The following is a 14584-nucleotide window of genomic DNA, read 5'->3' as shown; positions in this document are numbered from 1 at the left end:
TCTAGAAGCTGGAAAGGCAAGAAGGCAGATTCTTGCCTAGAGTCTCCAGAGGGAACACAGACCTGCCAACACCTTGGCTGCAGGACTTTGGATCTCCAGAACTAAGAGAACAAATCTGCATTACTTAAGCCACTACATTTGTGGTAATTTGCTATGGCAGCGATAGGAAACTATTACAGGAATTTTAAGTTACTATTTAAGATAATATGGTATTGAAAGAAACAGGTGAGGGAGATTAAGAGGTACAAACTTCTAGATGCCTACACTTGCGGTGATCATTTTTAAATGCATAGAAAAATCGAATCACTATGTTGTGTAATAGGAACTAACAGTGTTAAAGGTCAATTATACTTCAAAGACAAACAAACCCACAGAAAAAGATCAGATTTGTGGTTATCAGAGGAGGGGAGTGGCGGAGGGGAAATGGATGAAGGTAGTTTCAAAAGGTACAAACTTCTAGTTACAAGATACCTAAGTACCAGGGATATAATGTATAACATGGAAAATATAATATATAACATAAAATATAACATAGTAAATAGAGCCATACTGCTGTATGCTATATATGAAAGTTAAGAAAGTAAATCCTAAGAGTTCTCATCACAAGGAAAAAAATTTTTCTTTCTTTAATTTTGTATCTATAGGAGATGATGTTCACTAAACTCCTTGTACTAATCATTTCACGATGTATGTAAGTCACATCATTATGCTGTACACTTTAAACTTATACAGTACCGGGCTTCCTAGGTGGCGCAGTGGTTGAGAATCCGCCTGCTAATGCAGGGGACATGGGTTTGATCCCTGCTCCAGGAAGATCCCACATGTCACGGAGCAACTAAGCCCGTGTGCCACAACTACTGAGCCTGCGCTTTAGAGCCCGTGAGCCACAACTACTGAGCCCACGTGCTGCAACTACTGAAGCCCACGCACCTAGAGCCTGTGCTCCGCAACAAGAGAAGCCATGGCAATTAGCAGCCCACGCATCACAACGAAGAGTAGCCCCCACTCACCGCAACTACAAAAAGAAAAAAAAAAAGCCCACGCACAGCAAAGAAGACCCAACACAGCCAATAAAATAAATAAATTAAAAAAAAAAAAAACTTACAGCACCGTAAGTCAATTATTTCTCACTAAACCTGGAAGAAAAAAAAAAAAGAAACTGTAGATGAAAGAAGTAATAACTAAACAAAAGTTGTGGAGAAACACAAGCAGCTGGGTACCAGAACAAATCAAGAAGGAATGGCCTTAAGGAAACGGGACACTTTTTTTGTAACACAAGAGAAAGAGGAAGTCAGAACGGAGGTTAAAGTGCAGACTGTAGTAAGATGAAGTTATTCCTGAGTGATGGCTTTATGATCTCAGTGAGTTACGTGGCTAGGTTATCAGCAGGGCAACACTGCAACCCTGGGCATCCAACTTGTCATTTTAATACAGTTCTACAGTGTGCCAAATGATTCCCAAGGTCTGCAGGAGGAAACAGTAGGAGTGGCCAAAGAAAGGCTACTAGGTCCAGCCAAATATAATAAAACTCAGGTGGGTCATTCAGGGCTGGGACAAGCACACTCAGGGCACCTGTTCCTCCCCCTCATCTCCTCTAGCCAGGGTAGAACACGCTGACTACGCAAGGCACTGGACTCAGCCTCGGGATCCTTCTCAACACAGGAACCCATCACGCAGCAGGCACGCAAACCTATCTGAACTGGCACTGGAGGTGAAATTCATTTGCCAATACTGACCAGGGACTGCAGTTCTTTTTACCTCCTTCTCCCAGAAGAGAAAATTGTGGAAATAAATGTAAAAATATGACTGAGAAGAAGAAAGATGACAGTAGCCACTAAATGTCTATTGAGAAGAGAATGACTAAGAAAATGCTGCTAAATCTTTTTATGCAACCTTTAAAAAGAATGAGCTAGAGTTGTAATACTGATGGGAAAGATTTCCAAGATACACTGTTACATGAAAAAGCAGATCCAGAACAATTATACAGCTACTTCCATTATTCATGATTTTTTAAAAACTCATACGTACACATGCATACATACATGTGAATGTTTTAAAAAGGTCTGGAAGAGAATCTATCAAGCTGTTAATAAGAACCTCTCAGGAAAAGCACAGTATTAGAATAAGGGATGAAGGGAAAATTCCACTGGCTACTATACGTACTTTTACATTGAACTGTTTATAACAAATACGTTTTTTTTTTAAATAAAAATGTTTTTTCCTTTATTTTTTAAAAGGACATCAAAGATGAGCAGCTGAAGTGTCTAGGTTCTTTTATATTCAGACCTCTTTGCATTTAATCTAATACTCCATCTAGCAGCTTTCCTTTTTGGATGCCCCCAACAGAAGGAATACAGGCGGTAACAGGACGGGACACGGCAGAGGGCGATGTGAAGAAACCTCACATCAGCAGCCTCGAGTGTCCTTCACCATCCCCTCCCTCCTCCTTCAATGAGGTTAAATGATTCCTTTACCCCTGCCACTCATTCCATTGCTTTCACATCCGGTCTCTACTTTCTCTTTCCAATTTGAGTCACTCTTTTCACAAATACCACATTTAATTGACATCATCACAGTCATTATCATCCTTTGTCTAATTATCCCCAAATCTGGCTATTAGAATTAGCTTTTCCCCTTCTTTTGATCATCTCACACTTCTAAAACTAATGTTCTTATGAGCTGTTTATCTTCTATCACGAATCTCTTCTCTGTAAGTCCACCAACATCACTTTCCTTGTCCAATATCAACACACCATTTTAACTTCCTTAACCTAATTGTCTTTAGTTATTTCTATGGCCTCTCACTGTGCTTCCTTTCATTTCCTATTATGAATCTGACCCTTTAACTCCATATCCACTGAGGTATCCTGCTTCCATGGTCAAGTTTTGTAAGACCCAGTAATTGTATATGTTCACATTATATAAACACGTAATTTCTTCAAATAAAAGAATTGTTTTCAACCTCACTGATCTCCAACCACCCCCTCCATGCTTCCTTCCACGACCCCACCCACACCTACTTCGAAATTCTAAAGGAAATTCCTAAAAAGTCAAAACTACTTAGCAGTACCTCCTCTCAAGCTCATTCTCACCTCTCCACACACACCTCTCGCATTTTTTGAACACGTGGTACACGTCAGGCACTGTCCTAAACACCACTTAAACATATGAACTCACTTAATCCTGACTCAACCCACTGAAGTGGAAACTATAATTATCCGCATTTTAAATATGTGAAAGCTGAGAACCAAAAAGGTCATGAAATTGCCCACCATCACACAAATGACCAGTGTCAGAGGCAGGATTCCAATTCCAGGACTCTGGCTCTGGGAGTCCCTGCTCACTGTCAGATGCCACGCTGCTCTGAGGCACGTATCTCTGAGGCCAAGTGAAGCTCTTCCTTTTCTCTGTTCCAGCTACACCATGGTCTCACCTCTCCTTTGGCACACAGCATACCATACTGTAACAACTGTTTCTTATCAGTGTCCTTCACTCGTAGATGTGAGGATAGAAACTGTTCATCTCTCCTCTATCCTTTAATATATAATAGCACCTTGCACTAGGAGGTATTTAACAGTCATCGAATAAAGGAATAAACCAAATTCACAGCACTCTGGCCCTACCATAACACACGCTGTCAACAAAAGTAGAAACCGTGATGACTTTCATTTCAAACTTCTGCGTTCCTGCCTTAATAACATCACACAAAAAGTAGGTCGTTTGGGGAGCTGTAGCGATACATTTCCATCTGTTTATTTCAGGAAACTCAAGGTGACATCCACCCTAAGAAGACACTTAGGTGGTCAACTGTGAATTAGCAACAGCACAGACAGCAGGGTTCTAGAATTACCTGACAGTGCATCATAGAACTCGTCCTCACTAAGGATGCTGAGCGGCGGGGAGCCTTTAACCAGAGACTGCTCTAATTCATGGTGTTCAGTGGCCAGAGTCGCTAGCGCTTCCGACAAAATTTTGTTTTTTTCTTGTTCCTGTTCCAATTTAAAATTCCTCACCTGGAAGAAAACAGATATACAAAAAAGACTTCAGAGTGACAGGAGATACAGACTTACTCAAAAGGATGTGAGAATTATTCGCTTTAGATCCAGTTCAATTACAACATCAGGAATGAAAACAGTTGTGCTACACACACATGGATGAATGAGCAAAATTACTAAGCTAATGCTGTTCCTCCCGTGGGGTCTTTTCTCACAACAGGTCCAGCTAATGAAAACAGATTAAGAACTAGCAAACAAATTCAGCTCAAGTGATCAGGATTGTAGTACAAGGACTTTAGCCCATTTGAAAATCATATAAAATTTTAAAAAATAGAGAATACTTTCTTCAGCATTAATCATGAAATTAAGAAGCCAGTTTTTGAACAAAATTATTAAAACCACTGTAAACATTAAAATGTGTACTACATCAAAGCAAAAGATATAATCCTCCAGGTTCATCTCCAAAATAGTTGGTATATCAAATGAAGGGAAACAAGGGGCCAGGTAATGACATTTTAATTGTCATTTTTCAATTCCATATTTTGATTTTGGTTCCATATTTTTCCTTGAATCTAGCATACAAAAAAAAATAATAGATTATAGAGAAGGCAAAGCCTTAATCCTTTGAAGATACACTCTTTTCTTCCTGTCTAATTCAAGAGCATCTGTATTTGCAGTTAACTAAAACCTTTTTTTTAAATAAATTTATTCATTTATTTAATTTTTGGCTGTGTTGGGTCTTCACTGCTGTTGCAGTGAGTGGGGGGGTGGGAGGCTACCCTTCATTGCAGTGCTTGCACTTCTCATTGTGGTGGCTTCTCTTGCTGCAAAGCACGGGCTCTAGGCGCACAGGCTTCAGTAGTTGTAGCACATGGGATCAACAGTTGCGTCTCGTGGGCATGTGGGAGGGAGCACAGGCTCAGTAGTTGTGGCGCACGGGCTTAGTTGCTCCGCGGCATGTGGGATCTTCCCAGACCAGGGACCAAACCCATGTCCCCTGCATTGGCAGGTGGATTCTTAACCACTGCGCCACCAGGGAAGTCACCTTCTAAAATTTAAGGAACCTAATTCTGATAAAAAAATATCAGGTACTAGATTTGGTATGAGCAGTGCCACCTATCCTCGTATCAGAACTCTGAAAACCACAACTATTCCGAAATCTCTCTCAACTCCTAAAGCCCACGTGGCACTTCAGACAGAAGCCTGAAGAGCTGGGATCTCCCGTAATCTTAGAAGCCTCCTGTGCCTGCTTCCCTACCTATAAATTCAGAATACTACTGCTGTCGAATAATCTAATTGGTGGCTTCAACTCACTGCTCTTCAAATTAAAAAAAGAAAAAAGAAAAAAGAAAAAAAAAAGGAACTCTGGCAGCTCAGCCTATTTCTCAAATGTAATCTCAACACGTAAAGCAGACGTTTCAGGAAGCAGAACTGCTCAGGGTGATGCCGGGTCTGGATCAGAAGCCTCTCTGACTTTCCCCTCCAGGACCAAAGGCAGGGCCTGCAACAGTTTGAAAAGCATTAGATGGGGTGACCTCTGAAACCCCTACCCGGTCAAAATGTCTGCCCCTGGGTCCTGGAGCTGGTGAGTCTCTCACCACTGCTCCCAGCTGCTCTCTGCTGAACCTCACCTCCCACTTCCTGGCATCCCTCTCAGTCTCCTTCCCTCCGTCCCCAAGGACGCAGCATCTCCCTCTACGTTCTGACTCCACGGCCACATGTTAGGTACAATACTCCAAGAATCCCGGGTATGACATAAAATATAGTTTCACCAAAATGCTAAATTTGTAACAAAAATAGGGTTAAACCTTCATTGTCTTGGGAACAGTTCCAGTCCTCGGGCACCTTAGTACTTACTATCATTACAGTAACGAGATTATTCTTACTAGACCGGCAATAATAAAATAAAAATAGCAATAAATGGTAAGCAATAATGAGCAGACATGCAAAACAAAAAAATTAAATAATTATAATTTTTAAGGAATTGCAAAATACTTGCAAATACTCCTATAATCTAAAATTTTATCTCCAAGGAGGAGAAACTCTTACTGTCGCTGAAGTCAACCTTAAAAAAAAAAAAAAAAAGCTGTTCTCCCTTCACCTGATGGGTCAAACAATTCATTTAACTATAAATAAGGACTACAAAATTCACCAAAATATCCAAAATAAAACTTTCTTTGAATGGAAAAGATCAGCACTGCTGTAAATTCCAAAAAACACCACCACAGGAAGATCCAAACTCTTTTACTCCTGCCCACCCATCTCCCTTTAGCTTTTTTCTTTTTTAGCTGTTCAAGTATCAAAATGCAAATGTGCTGTTGACCCTGTACCTTTCCACATAAGAATCAACTAAATTATCTCTTCTGGTTAACAAATACATAAGTTTCAGTACCTAAATTCATCTGGATTTCAGAAGAGTGGCAAAATAAATGATCGAGGGCCCCAAATATCAAATTCTCTCAACAAAATTGTACTCAAAATCCTTCATCCATATAAAGTAAGCACCCCTGCAGTTCTGCCACCTCGACATCTGTTCTCACTTATTCTTCAGAGAGGGAGGGAAAGGGGTGGGAGAAGGGGGGGAGAAGAGGCTCTATCTACAGTTCTGGGTCTCACCTCATCTTTATCTGTTAGTTAATCTGAGGGCAGTTGTATTAATTTCAAGCATAACAGGATCTTCTGTACTGCAGGTACGTTACCCTCAACTTTCCCATCAAAAGGCATCCTATAAGTGATATAGTTTAAAGAGTAGGTATGTGTATCACAGAAACTGTGCTAGTAAAGAGCGCTCTCGTTGCTTTAAAGAAGCATCTAAGAACATACTTAACTGCCACTGATGCTTTTTTGTCAATTAAATCAATCAACTGGAACAGTCAAATGGAACAATCTAATCCTAAATCCCTCACAATCTCAGTATTTCAGATACACTTAGGGGATATCCTGCACTGAAAATTTAGTGTAGAACTACTCATCAGGTTATTCAGGCTGCAAGTGCATAAAATCTTTCCTTACATTTCAACTGTCTCTGAATCCTCATTTGCCAGCTTAGAAACTATGTTGGAACAGAAACAGTACCTTTATGCAATCCCTCTCTGCCCTTCCAGGCACAATGCTTCACTTGTATGTGTATAAATACATGCACACTAATGACAGTTTTTTAAATCTTCAAACTATAACTACCCTAGTTATTATTAAGGGAACAAAGAACTTCCTTCACAAAATTAGTGAAGCCCAACATGTGTTTATAACTACATGAGACCATTTTTAGCATATGGATGACATTTTATTTTTCAAATTCACATATAAAATTTACTCCCTCAGCCACTTTGCCACAACAAAAATCAACATGTAACCAAGTAAACATAAATGTCAGACTTTTCATTAGAAAAAATTTAAGGACTGAATCACCACACATGTAATAGTTACATGTTATTATTAATCATTATTAATAGACACATTGCTCTGTGTCTGTAGCCCCTCAAGATTAATGCAAATTCAAGCCTTTACAGTAGTCTCCTCGAATCACTTCAACACAAGCCCTTTCATCTGACTCCATTCCATGCTGGCGGGTGAAAGTCGCAATGAATACTTTCAAAGTGTTCTTCACACTGACAGTGAGTGGATGCCAGCAAAAGAATTCAGAGTTTTCAAAAGTCTTGTGCTACACAGCAAATACACGTTTTATCAGCTCTCTCCTTCTATGAAATACCCTGTTATTCACCTATGCTTCTGAGAGGTTAAGTCAGGCAGGGACAAGGATTAAATCTGGCAAAGACACACCACTAAGTGGGAGTAAATGATTGGTATTCAGAGAACACTGTGTCCAATTATCCAATTATAGGTTAGGTGACATTCTGGCCCTGATGATCAATCTAGTAAAGCTCTTTCAACCGGCTACACTCCAGGTAGTTCAACAGCATTGGCCTTTCTCATTTCTTCTTTGCTACTGGATGTATGACAACAAAGAACATTATTGGCTTAAGACCAAAATACTACATCTTGAATTCAAAAACATCTAATTTTATCTCTTAGATAAGGAATTACATTGACACTTATTTCTGTGATTAAAGGATCAAGAATATGCTGACTTTTCCCTGCTATTGCCACACAGCTGCTGAAAAGTGGTTCTGCTCATTCACAGCTGGTAAGGGCTCTTTTGCTCGTAGAAGATGACAGCATTGCTCTGGGTGGGGGAGCTCTCACATGAATGCAAACAGACGTTATTCCAGGTTCATAGCCAGGCTGAATCACACTCTCACCCCTAGGGTCCAGGAAAATTAAGATTTGATCCCATGTCTCAGGCATAATCAAGTATGGAAACAGCCTCATGGCTGGATAGTATACATTCCCTTTGTTTTGCAGGTTTACAAAGCACCCCTGTACGAATTAACTTTCAGGGGTTTGTTGACTCTAATGCCCTTCTTCTGTGCCATCCCATCAATGCCTTTTCAACTCTACACATTTCCTTATGTTCCTGAAATTTTTTTTTTTTTCATTCTTTCCTCTCCCTAAGAAAGACACTTATTTAATAATAAGTAAGTCTTGGTGGCCAAGCAGATCTGCCTGACGGGAGGAAATGGAGATGAGGTAGGACATGCAAGGAGGCTGTGGGTGGGGAGGAGGACTGCAGAGCTTGCAGACCGCTGTCAGAGCTCTGGCTTTGACTCTGACTGACATGAGGAGCCACTGGACAGTTTTGAGCAGAGTAGTAACATTATTTGATTTACATTTTAACATAATCTCTTTGACTGATAAGCTGAGGAAGAGACCTGGGGGGAAGGTCAAGCTTAGAATCAAAAAGATCATTAAGAGGCTACCGCAACAATCCAAGTAAGAGATGGGTAATAGCAATGGAGGTGATGAGTACTCAGATTCTGGATGTATTCTGGAGGCACGTCTATGGGGTGTGAGAGAAGAGAGGAGTCAAGGATGACTACACAGTTTTGGCCTGAGCAATTAAAGATAGAGTCATCACCCAATGCAGGAAGACTGCAGGAGGAACTAGGACAATCAGGAACTCATACATGTTACGTGTAAGATACCATCAGACGTTCAAGCGCAGATGTTGTACAGACAATGAGATATCAAATTGGGTCCTCAGGGAAGAGGACCAGACTGGAGATATAACTGGGAGTCCTTTGCAAACAGATGATGTTTTAAGCTGTAAGACTAGACAGAATCACTAGGGAGAAAGTGAGACAGACATAGGAAGAAATCCAAGGACTGAGATTTCCTTCTGATGGGAGAGACGAGAAAGAATCAGCAAAGGAAACAAAAAAAGAGCGCAGAGGCTGAAGGAAACTCAGGAGTGTGTGGTATTCTGGAAGCCTAAACGAAGTACTTAAAGGAGGAACAAGTGATTAACTGTGTCAAACACTGATGATGGATCAAATAATATGAGAACTAAGAAAAGTCCTCTGCATTTGGTGATGAGGAGCTCAGTGGTGACCTTGACAAGGCCAGGTTCAGTGGATCACTGACAGAATGCTGAAGGCAAAGGCTTGATGCAAGTGGGTCAGAAGAAATGAGAGAAGGAAACTTAGAAAGGGCAAGTATAGCCCATTTTTTTTGCTAAAAAGGAAAGGAAAAAATTGGGGCGATTGCTGGAAGGAGCTGTGGGGGTCAATAAGGCTTTATGAAAGACAACCCAGCATGTTTCTACATTGACGGGAAAGATTCAACAGAGAGGAAATTAACGATGTAGGAGTGCAAGGAGGAAACTGCTAGAATGATGCTCTTGAGTTTGCAAAAAAGGATGCAGTCTAATCCACATGTGCACAGCTGGCCTTTGCTAAGGGCACTGGCAGCGCATCCTTAGTTGCAGAAGAAAAAGCAGCATGTATGTGCCCAGATGCAAACAGGTTGGTATATGTAACCAAGTTTCCTTCTAGTTGCTCCTTTTGTCTCAGTGCATATAAGAATTAGAGAGGGACTTGCTAGGTGGCGCAGTGGTTAAGAATCTGCCTGCCAATGCAGTGGACACAGGTTCAATCCCTGCCCCAGGAAGATACCACATGGCTCGGAGCAACTAAGCCTGTGCACCACCACTATTGAGCCTGCGCTCTAGAGCCCGTGAGCCACAACTATTGAGCCCATGTGCTGCAACTACTGAAGCCCATGTGCCTAGAGCCTGTGCTCCGCAACAAGAGAGACCACCACAAGGAGGAGCCCATGCACCACAATGAAGAGTAGCCCCCGCTCACCGCCACTAGAGAAAGCCTGTGCGCAGCAACGAAGACCCAAAACAGCCAATAAAATTAATTAGTTAATTTTAAAAAAAAGAATTAGAGAGAATAGGAAACAAAGAGGTCTTCAACCTACAGGTCCCAGCATGTGATGTATAAGAAGCTACTAGTCTCTTTAACATTATACACAGCATTGAAAAGTTTGCCCTGAGATTTAAAATGAGATCATATCAAAAGCCCTTCAAAGCCTCACTCACACTAATCTGGTCAACCCAACACAAGGCAGCTATTCCAGGATTTTCCCTGTGCTCATAGTAGACTGTGGTTTGCTCCTGGCACCGTAAAAAAAAAATGCCCCTTTCTTACTGGCACTGCCATCCTCCTCAGCCCGCCTCGAGACAACAGAAAAGGAAACCCCTCTGGGAACTGCCTCTATACTTCTCTGTCCTTCCGCTCTGTCTTGGGAATGAAGGTGAGGGTGTTATCTGCTTGTTGACTTACTGACATGCTCTAATAATCTGCTAAGTCAATTACTCCCAAATACATCTTCAGACTTTTTAAATCAAGGAGGAATTTGGGTATAACTGCCTACTCCCATGTCTAGGACAGAGCCCAATAAATAGTCATTTAAGAAATATGGTAAAAAAGTGGAGAGTTTAAAAAGCAAGGGCTGATGGTACTTGGAAGAATCAGTATAAATCCAGAATATCTGATCTTTATTTTTATCAGTCTGATTTAAAAATAACCTCCCATAAAAATAAAATCAATGGGAGAATAATGCTACATACAAACGACAATACGACTAAGTTGAGTTTCCTACATTTCTTAAAAAAAGCAGAAAATAGAAATACATCTTCTGAAACAAAAGTACTTACCAGCAGTAGATTCATTACACATGAACTCCACTCCCTTGCTCAATGGTTCTGGCATTTAAAATAACTTGGTACAAATAAGATCTTACAATAATTTTCTCTTTCAATTGCAAAGCTGAATCAGTTGACACTGATTATAACAGTCACATAAGGAACAACTACAATAAACTCTAATTTTCATAATTATGTACATTTTACATTCCAGAAGTTAGCACTTACAGAATTATATTCCTAAAAGCACTACTACATCAAAGTATAATCTCCAAATTATTCTAGATTATAGTATAACGTTATTAAAATTTTCAAAAGATTTTTATGTATCATGTAAATTATAAAACAGGATGTCCAACTGCTATGTAATGGTATACATTAAACACATGGCAAACAGATTTCAATGTAATGTAAAAAAATCAGTGTTGGCTATATGAAAATGGTAAAATTCCAAAGCAACCTACTCAATAAAAATTCTAAAATTTTAAAAAGTCTATTAATCATGTCTCTTAAACTCCCCATTAAATAGTTGTTCATGACTGAATCCCCTAACTGCCCGGAATGGTTGCCTATGACACGCTCACTCAACAGTAAGTGTTGAAACAGCAGTTTAAAATGAAGAACATTCAAGGGTATAATAATAGGAGAGAACAGAGGGGGACCGAAGCAATGCAAAATAATTTGTTTGATGCAATCTCTTTAACCAGTATTAACAAATATTTCACAGTTTACCCCAGAACTAATAATTTAAGTGCAGGACCCTGAGCAAAAATGTCTCTTAAAATCTCACTATTCTTAACTTCAGTATGAGAGTTCATCTAGCAAAAAAAAAAAAAAAAAAAAAGGACAGCTTCATAAGCATTTGTGTAAACAACGGTTCTGCTTACACAGGGCTGTTTCTATGTCTATGACTGATAAAGTATATGCATAGCATTTTACAGTTTAAAAGGCACTTTTACATACTGTTAGAGTTCATGAAATCTTCCTAACAGCCCTATGAGGAATGCATATATGTATAAACTGAAGATCATAAAGTTTAAGTAACTTGCCAAAGGTCAGCAGAAAAATAAAAACTGAAATCAAGATCTTTTAACTTCAAAGCCCATAAGCTTTCCAACCCATGGTGTCGCCAAGAACCGTAAGACCCAGTAACACTGTCCATGGCAATCCACAACCAGGAGTCTCAGAAGCTGAGAGTCTCACTCTTTTGAGGGGATGGGGTTACTAGACTGATGGACCAGACAAATGAGGGAGGGAGAGCAGAGTTACCTTGACTACAGCAAAGCACTTGTTAAAACCATCCCTTGGACCCCTGTCAAGAATGACATCACTGTAAAATGGCAAGACTGTAAAATGGTAAATGTAAATGGTAATAAAAAATGGTAGATTAGGAACCTGGCTGAATCCATGCCCTCCAGGAGAAGCGTTTCTTTTCTTTTTTTTAAGATCTGTTCTGTTGCAAACCTGGCTTAGAGTTGAGATTCCCCATCATGAATGAAGTGCATACATGGAGCAGCTATAGGGCTAGTCTTTTTTTTTTTTTTTTTTTTTTTTTTTTTTTACCACAAATTGTGTGTTTTTTAATGATTATTTAGATAATCTTTGAAGGGTAGCTTTCTGATTCCTTTCCCAAGTCCCAGCAATTGTCTCAGTTAAGAGTTGACTGCCGGAAGAATCAAGATGGCGGAGTAGGAGGACGTGCGCTCACTCCCTCTTGCAAGAGCACCGGAATTACAACTAACTGCTGAAAAACCATCGACAGAAAGACACTGGAACTCACCAAAAAAAACCACCCCACATCCAGAGACAAAGGAGAAGCTGCAATGAGACGGCAGGAGGGACGCAATCGCATTAAAATCAAATCCCATAAATGCTGGGTGGGTGACTCACAAGCTGGAGAACAGTTATACCGCAGAAGTCCTGAGGGTTCTGAGCCCCACGTCAGGCTTCCTAACCTGGGGGTCCAGCAACGGGAGGAGGAATCCCCAGAGAATCAGACTTTGAAAGCCAGTGGGATTTGATTGCAGGACCTCCACAGGACTGAGGGAAATGGAGACTCCACTCTTGGAGGGCACACAAAAAAGTGTGCTCACCAGGACCCAGGGGGAAGGAGCAGTGACCCCATAGGAGACTGAACCAGACCTACCTGCTGGTGTTGGAGGGTTGCCTGCAGAGGTGGGGGGCAGCTGTGGCTCACTGAGGAGACAGGGGCACTGGCAGCAGGGGTTCTGAGAAGTGCTCATTGGCGTGAGCCCTTCCAGAGTCCACCATTAGCTCCACCAAAGAGCCTGTAAGCTCCAGTGCTGGCTCCACTAGTTTGGTTTTTAATCAGCAAGCCCAGTTTCACCTCAGTCCTACAGCCTCAGGACTTACAAGAATGAACAAGGTTCATGTACTGTGATTTCTCCCAGTATCCAGTGTCCTCTTCTTCCTTAGTAAGAGCTCCAGTTTGTTAGCTGGCTACACTGCCCTCCATCTTTTTTGTGTGTGTGTGTAATTTTTATTTTATATTGGAGCATAGTTGATCAACAGTGCCCTCCATCTTAAAGACTATTGCTCAGTCTTTCCGGCAGCTGTGGCCACATGACAAGTTCTGGCCCAGAATGGAAGGAATTCCTTGGTCTCCTTAAAGGGAAGGGCATGCTCCTATTTTTTGCTTCTTTCCTTCCTCCTGACTAGAATTTGGTATTTGGAACAGCCCACAACACCTGAAACTGCCATACCAGGCCCAGGCCACCTACCTCCTGTCTTCTTTAAGGTGAAAAAGAAATTCTCTAACTTAAGCTCAGGTTATTTGGCTTTGGGGTTCTCTGTTTGTTCAAGGCTAATACTAACACTAATACATGTAATGCTTTTTCAAAAGCACCACAAAGTATTCTAATGTGGCTTCCGGATAAGAATCACCAATTTAGAAGAATTTCAGTTTAGTTAAAAAATATTTGCTGGCATGTATTACTATTTCAAGGTGGTGCTAGGGATATAAAGTATCAACAGAAGAAGAGACTGGTTAATCTCTGGAGAGTTTATACTCTGGAAGGAGAAAAAGACAAAAAGCTTCACATTCCTGCCCAGTATACCTATTTAAAATGCAAACCCAGCATTACTTTTAAGCTTTTCAATGGTTATTTGCTTTCACTTACCGTTTCCAAAGTGGAGTGTGTGTACGCATGAGATACAGGAATATCGGAAAGTCCTTTATATTTACTTTTGTAAAAGTATTAGACCAAATGTTACATATACAGATTGACAACGGTGCCCTCACATAGTCCAAGGGTCACCTGATCAAGGGTCAAGTGCATGATGCATGGTAACTTCAAGGAAGAGTGGTGACAACCACTCAGAGGCTGAAGAAGCACCTGCGTGCAGGCTATTGTGATGCACTGCAGTTCACGAGAGCTTGGTTATGAGGATTTACGGACTATGTCCTCTAGTTTTAGTTAATTCACAAAATACACCCATAGCATAAAGACCACCACAAAGGAATTCCAGATTGAAGATAATACTGATGATGCTAACAAAGTGAAGAAAGAGAACAGGGCAA

General features: G+C 40.7%; 1 protein-coding gene across 8 annotated transcripts in view; it reads right to left on the bottom strand.

The window, feature by feature from the left end:
- The window catches only part of OSBPL1A (oxysterol binding protein like 1A), a 218925-nt gene that overhangs the window by 83055 nt on the left and 121286 nt on the right, over positions 1-14584 (bottom strand). For 7 of the 8 annotated variants that reach the window (XR_009047972.1, XM_057698860.1, XM_057698859.1 and 4 more), the window contains one exon: positions 3851-4013. The exons of the other annotated variant lie outside the window; for it this stretch is intronic. Coding sequence is in view for 5 of the 7 variants with exons in the window: in XM_057698860.1 (XP_057554843.1) it covers positions 3851-4013 (163 nt within the window). In the remaining 2 variants the exon portion in view is untranslated. The remainder of the gene's footprint in view (positions 1-3850; positions 4014-14584) is intronic. 8 annotated transcript variants of the gene reach the window in all.

The sequence above is a fragment of the Hippopotamus amphibius genome, chromosome 11 (assembly GCF_030028045.1).
Source record: "Hippopotamus amphibius kiboko isolate mHipAmp2 chromosome 11, mHipAmp2.hap2, whole genome shotgun sequence".
Taxonomy (NCBI): Eukaryota; Metazoa; Chordata; class Mammalia; order Artiodactyla; family Hippopotamidae; genus Hippopotamus; species Hippopotamus amphibius.
This window is presented reverse-complemented; position numbering and strand designations above follow the sequence as displayed.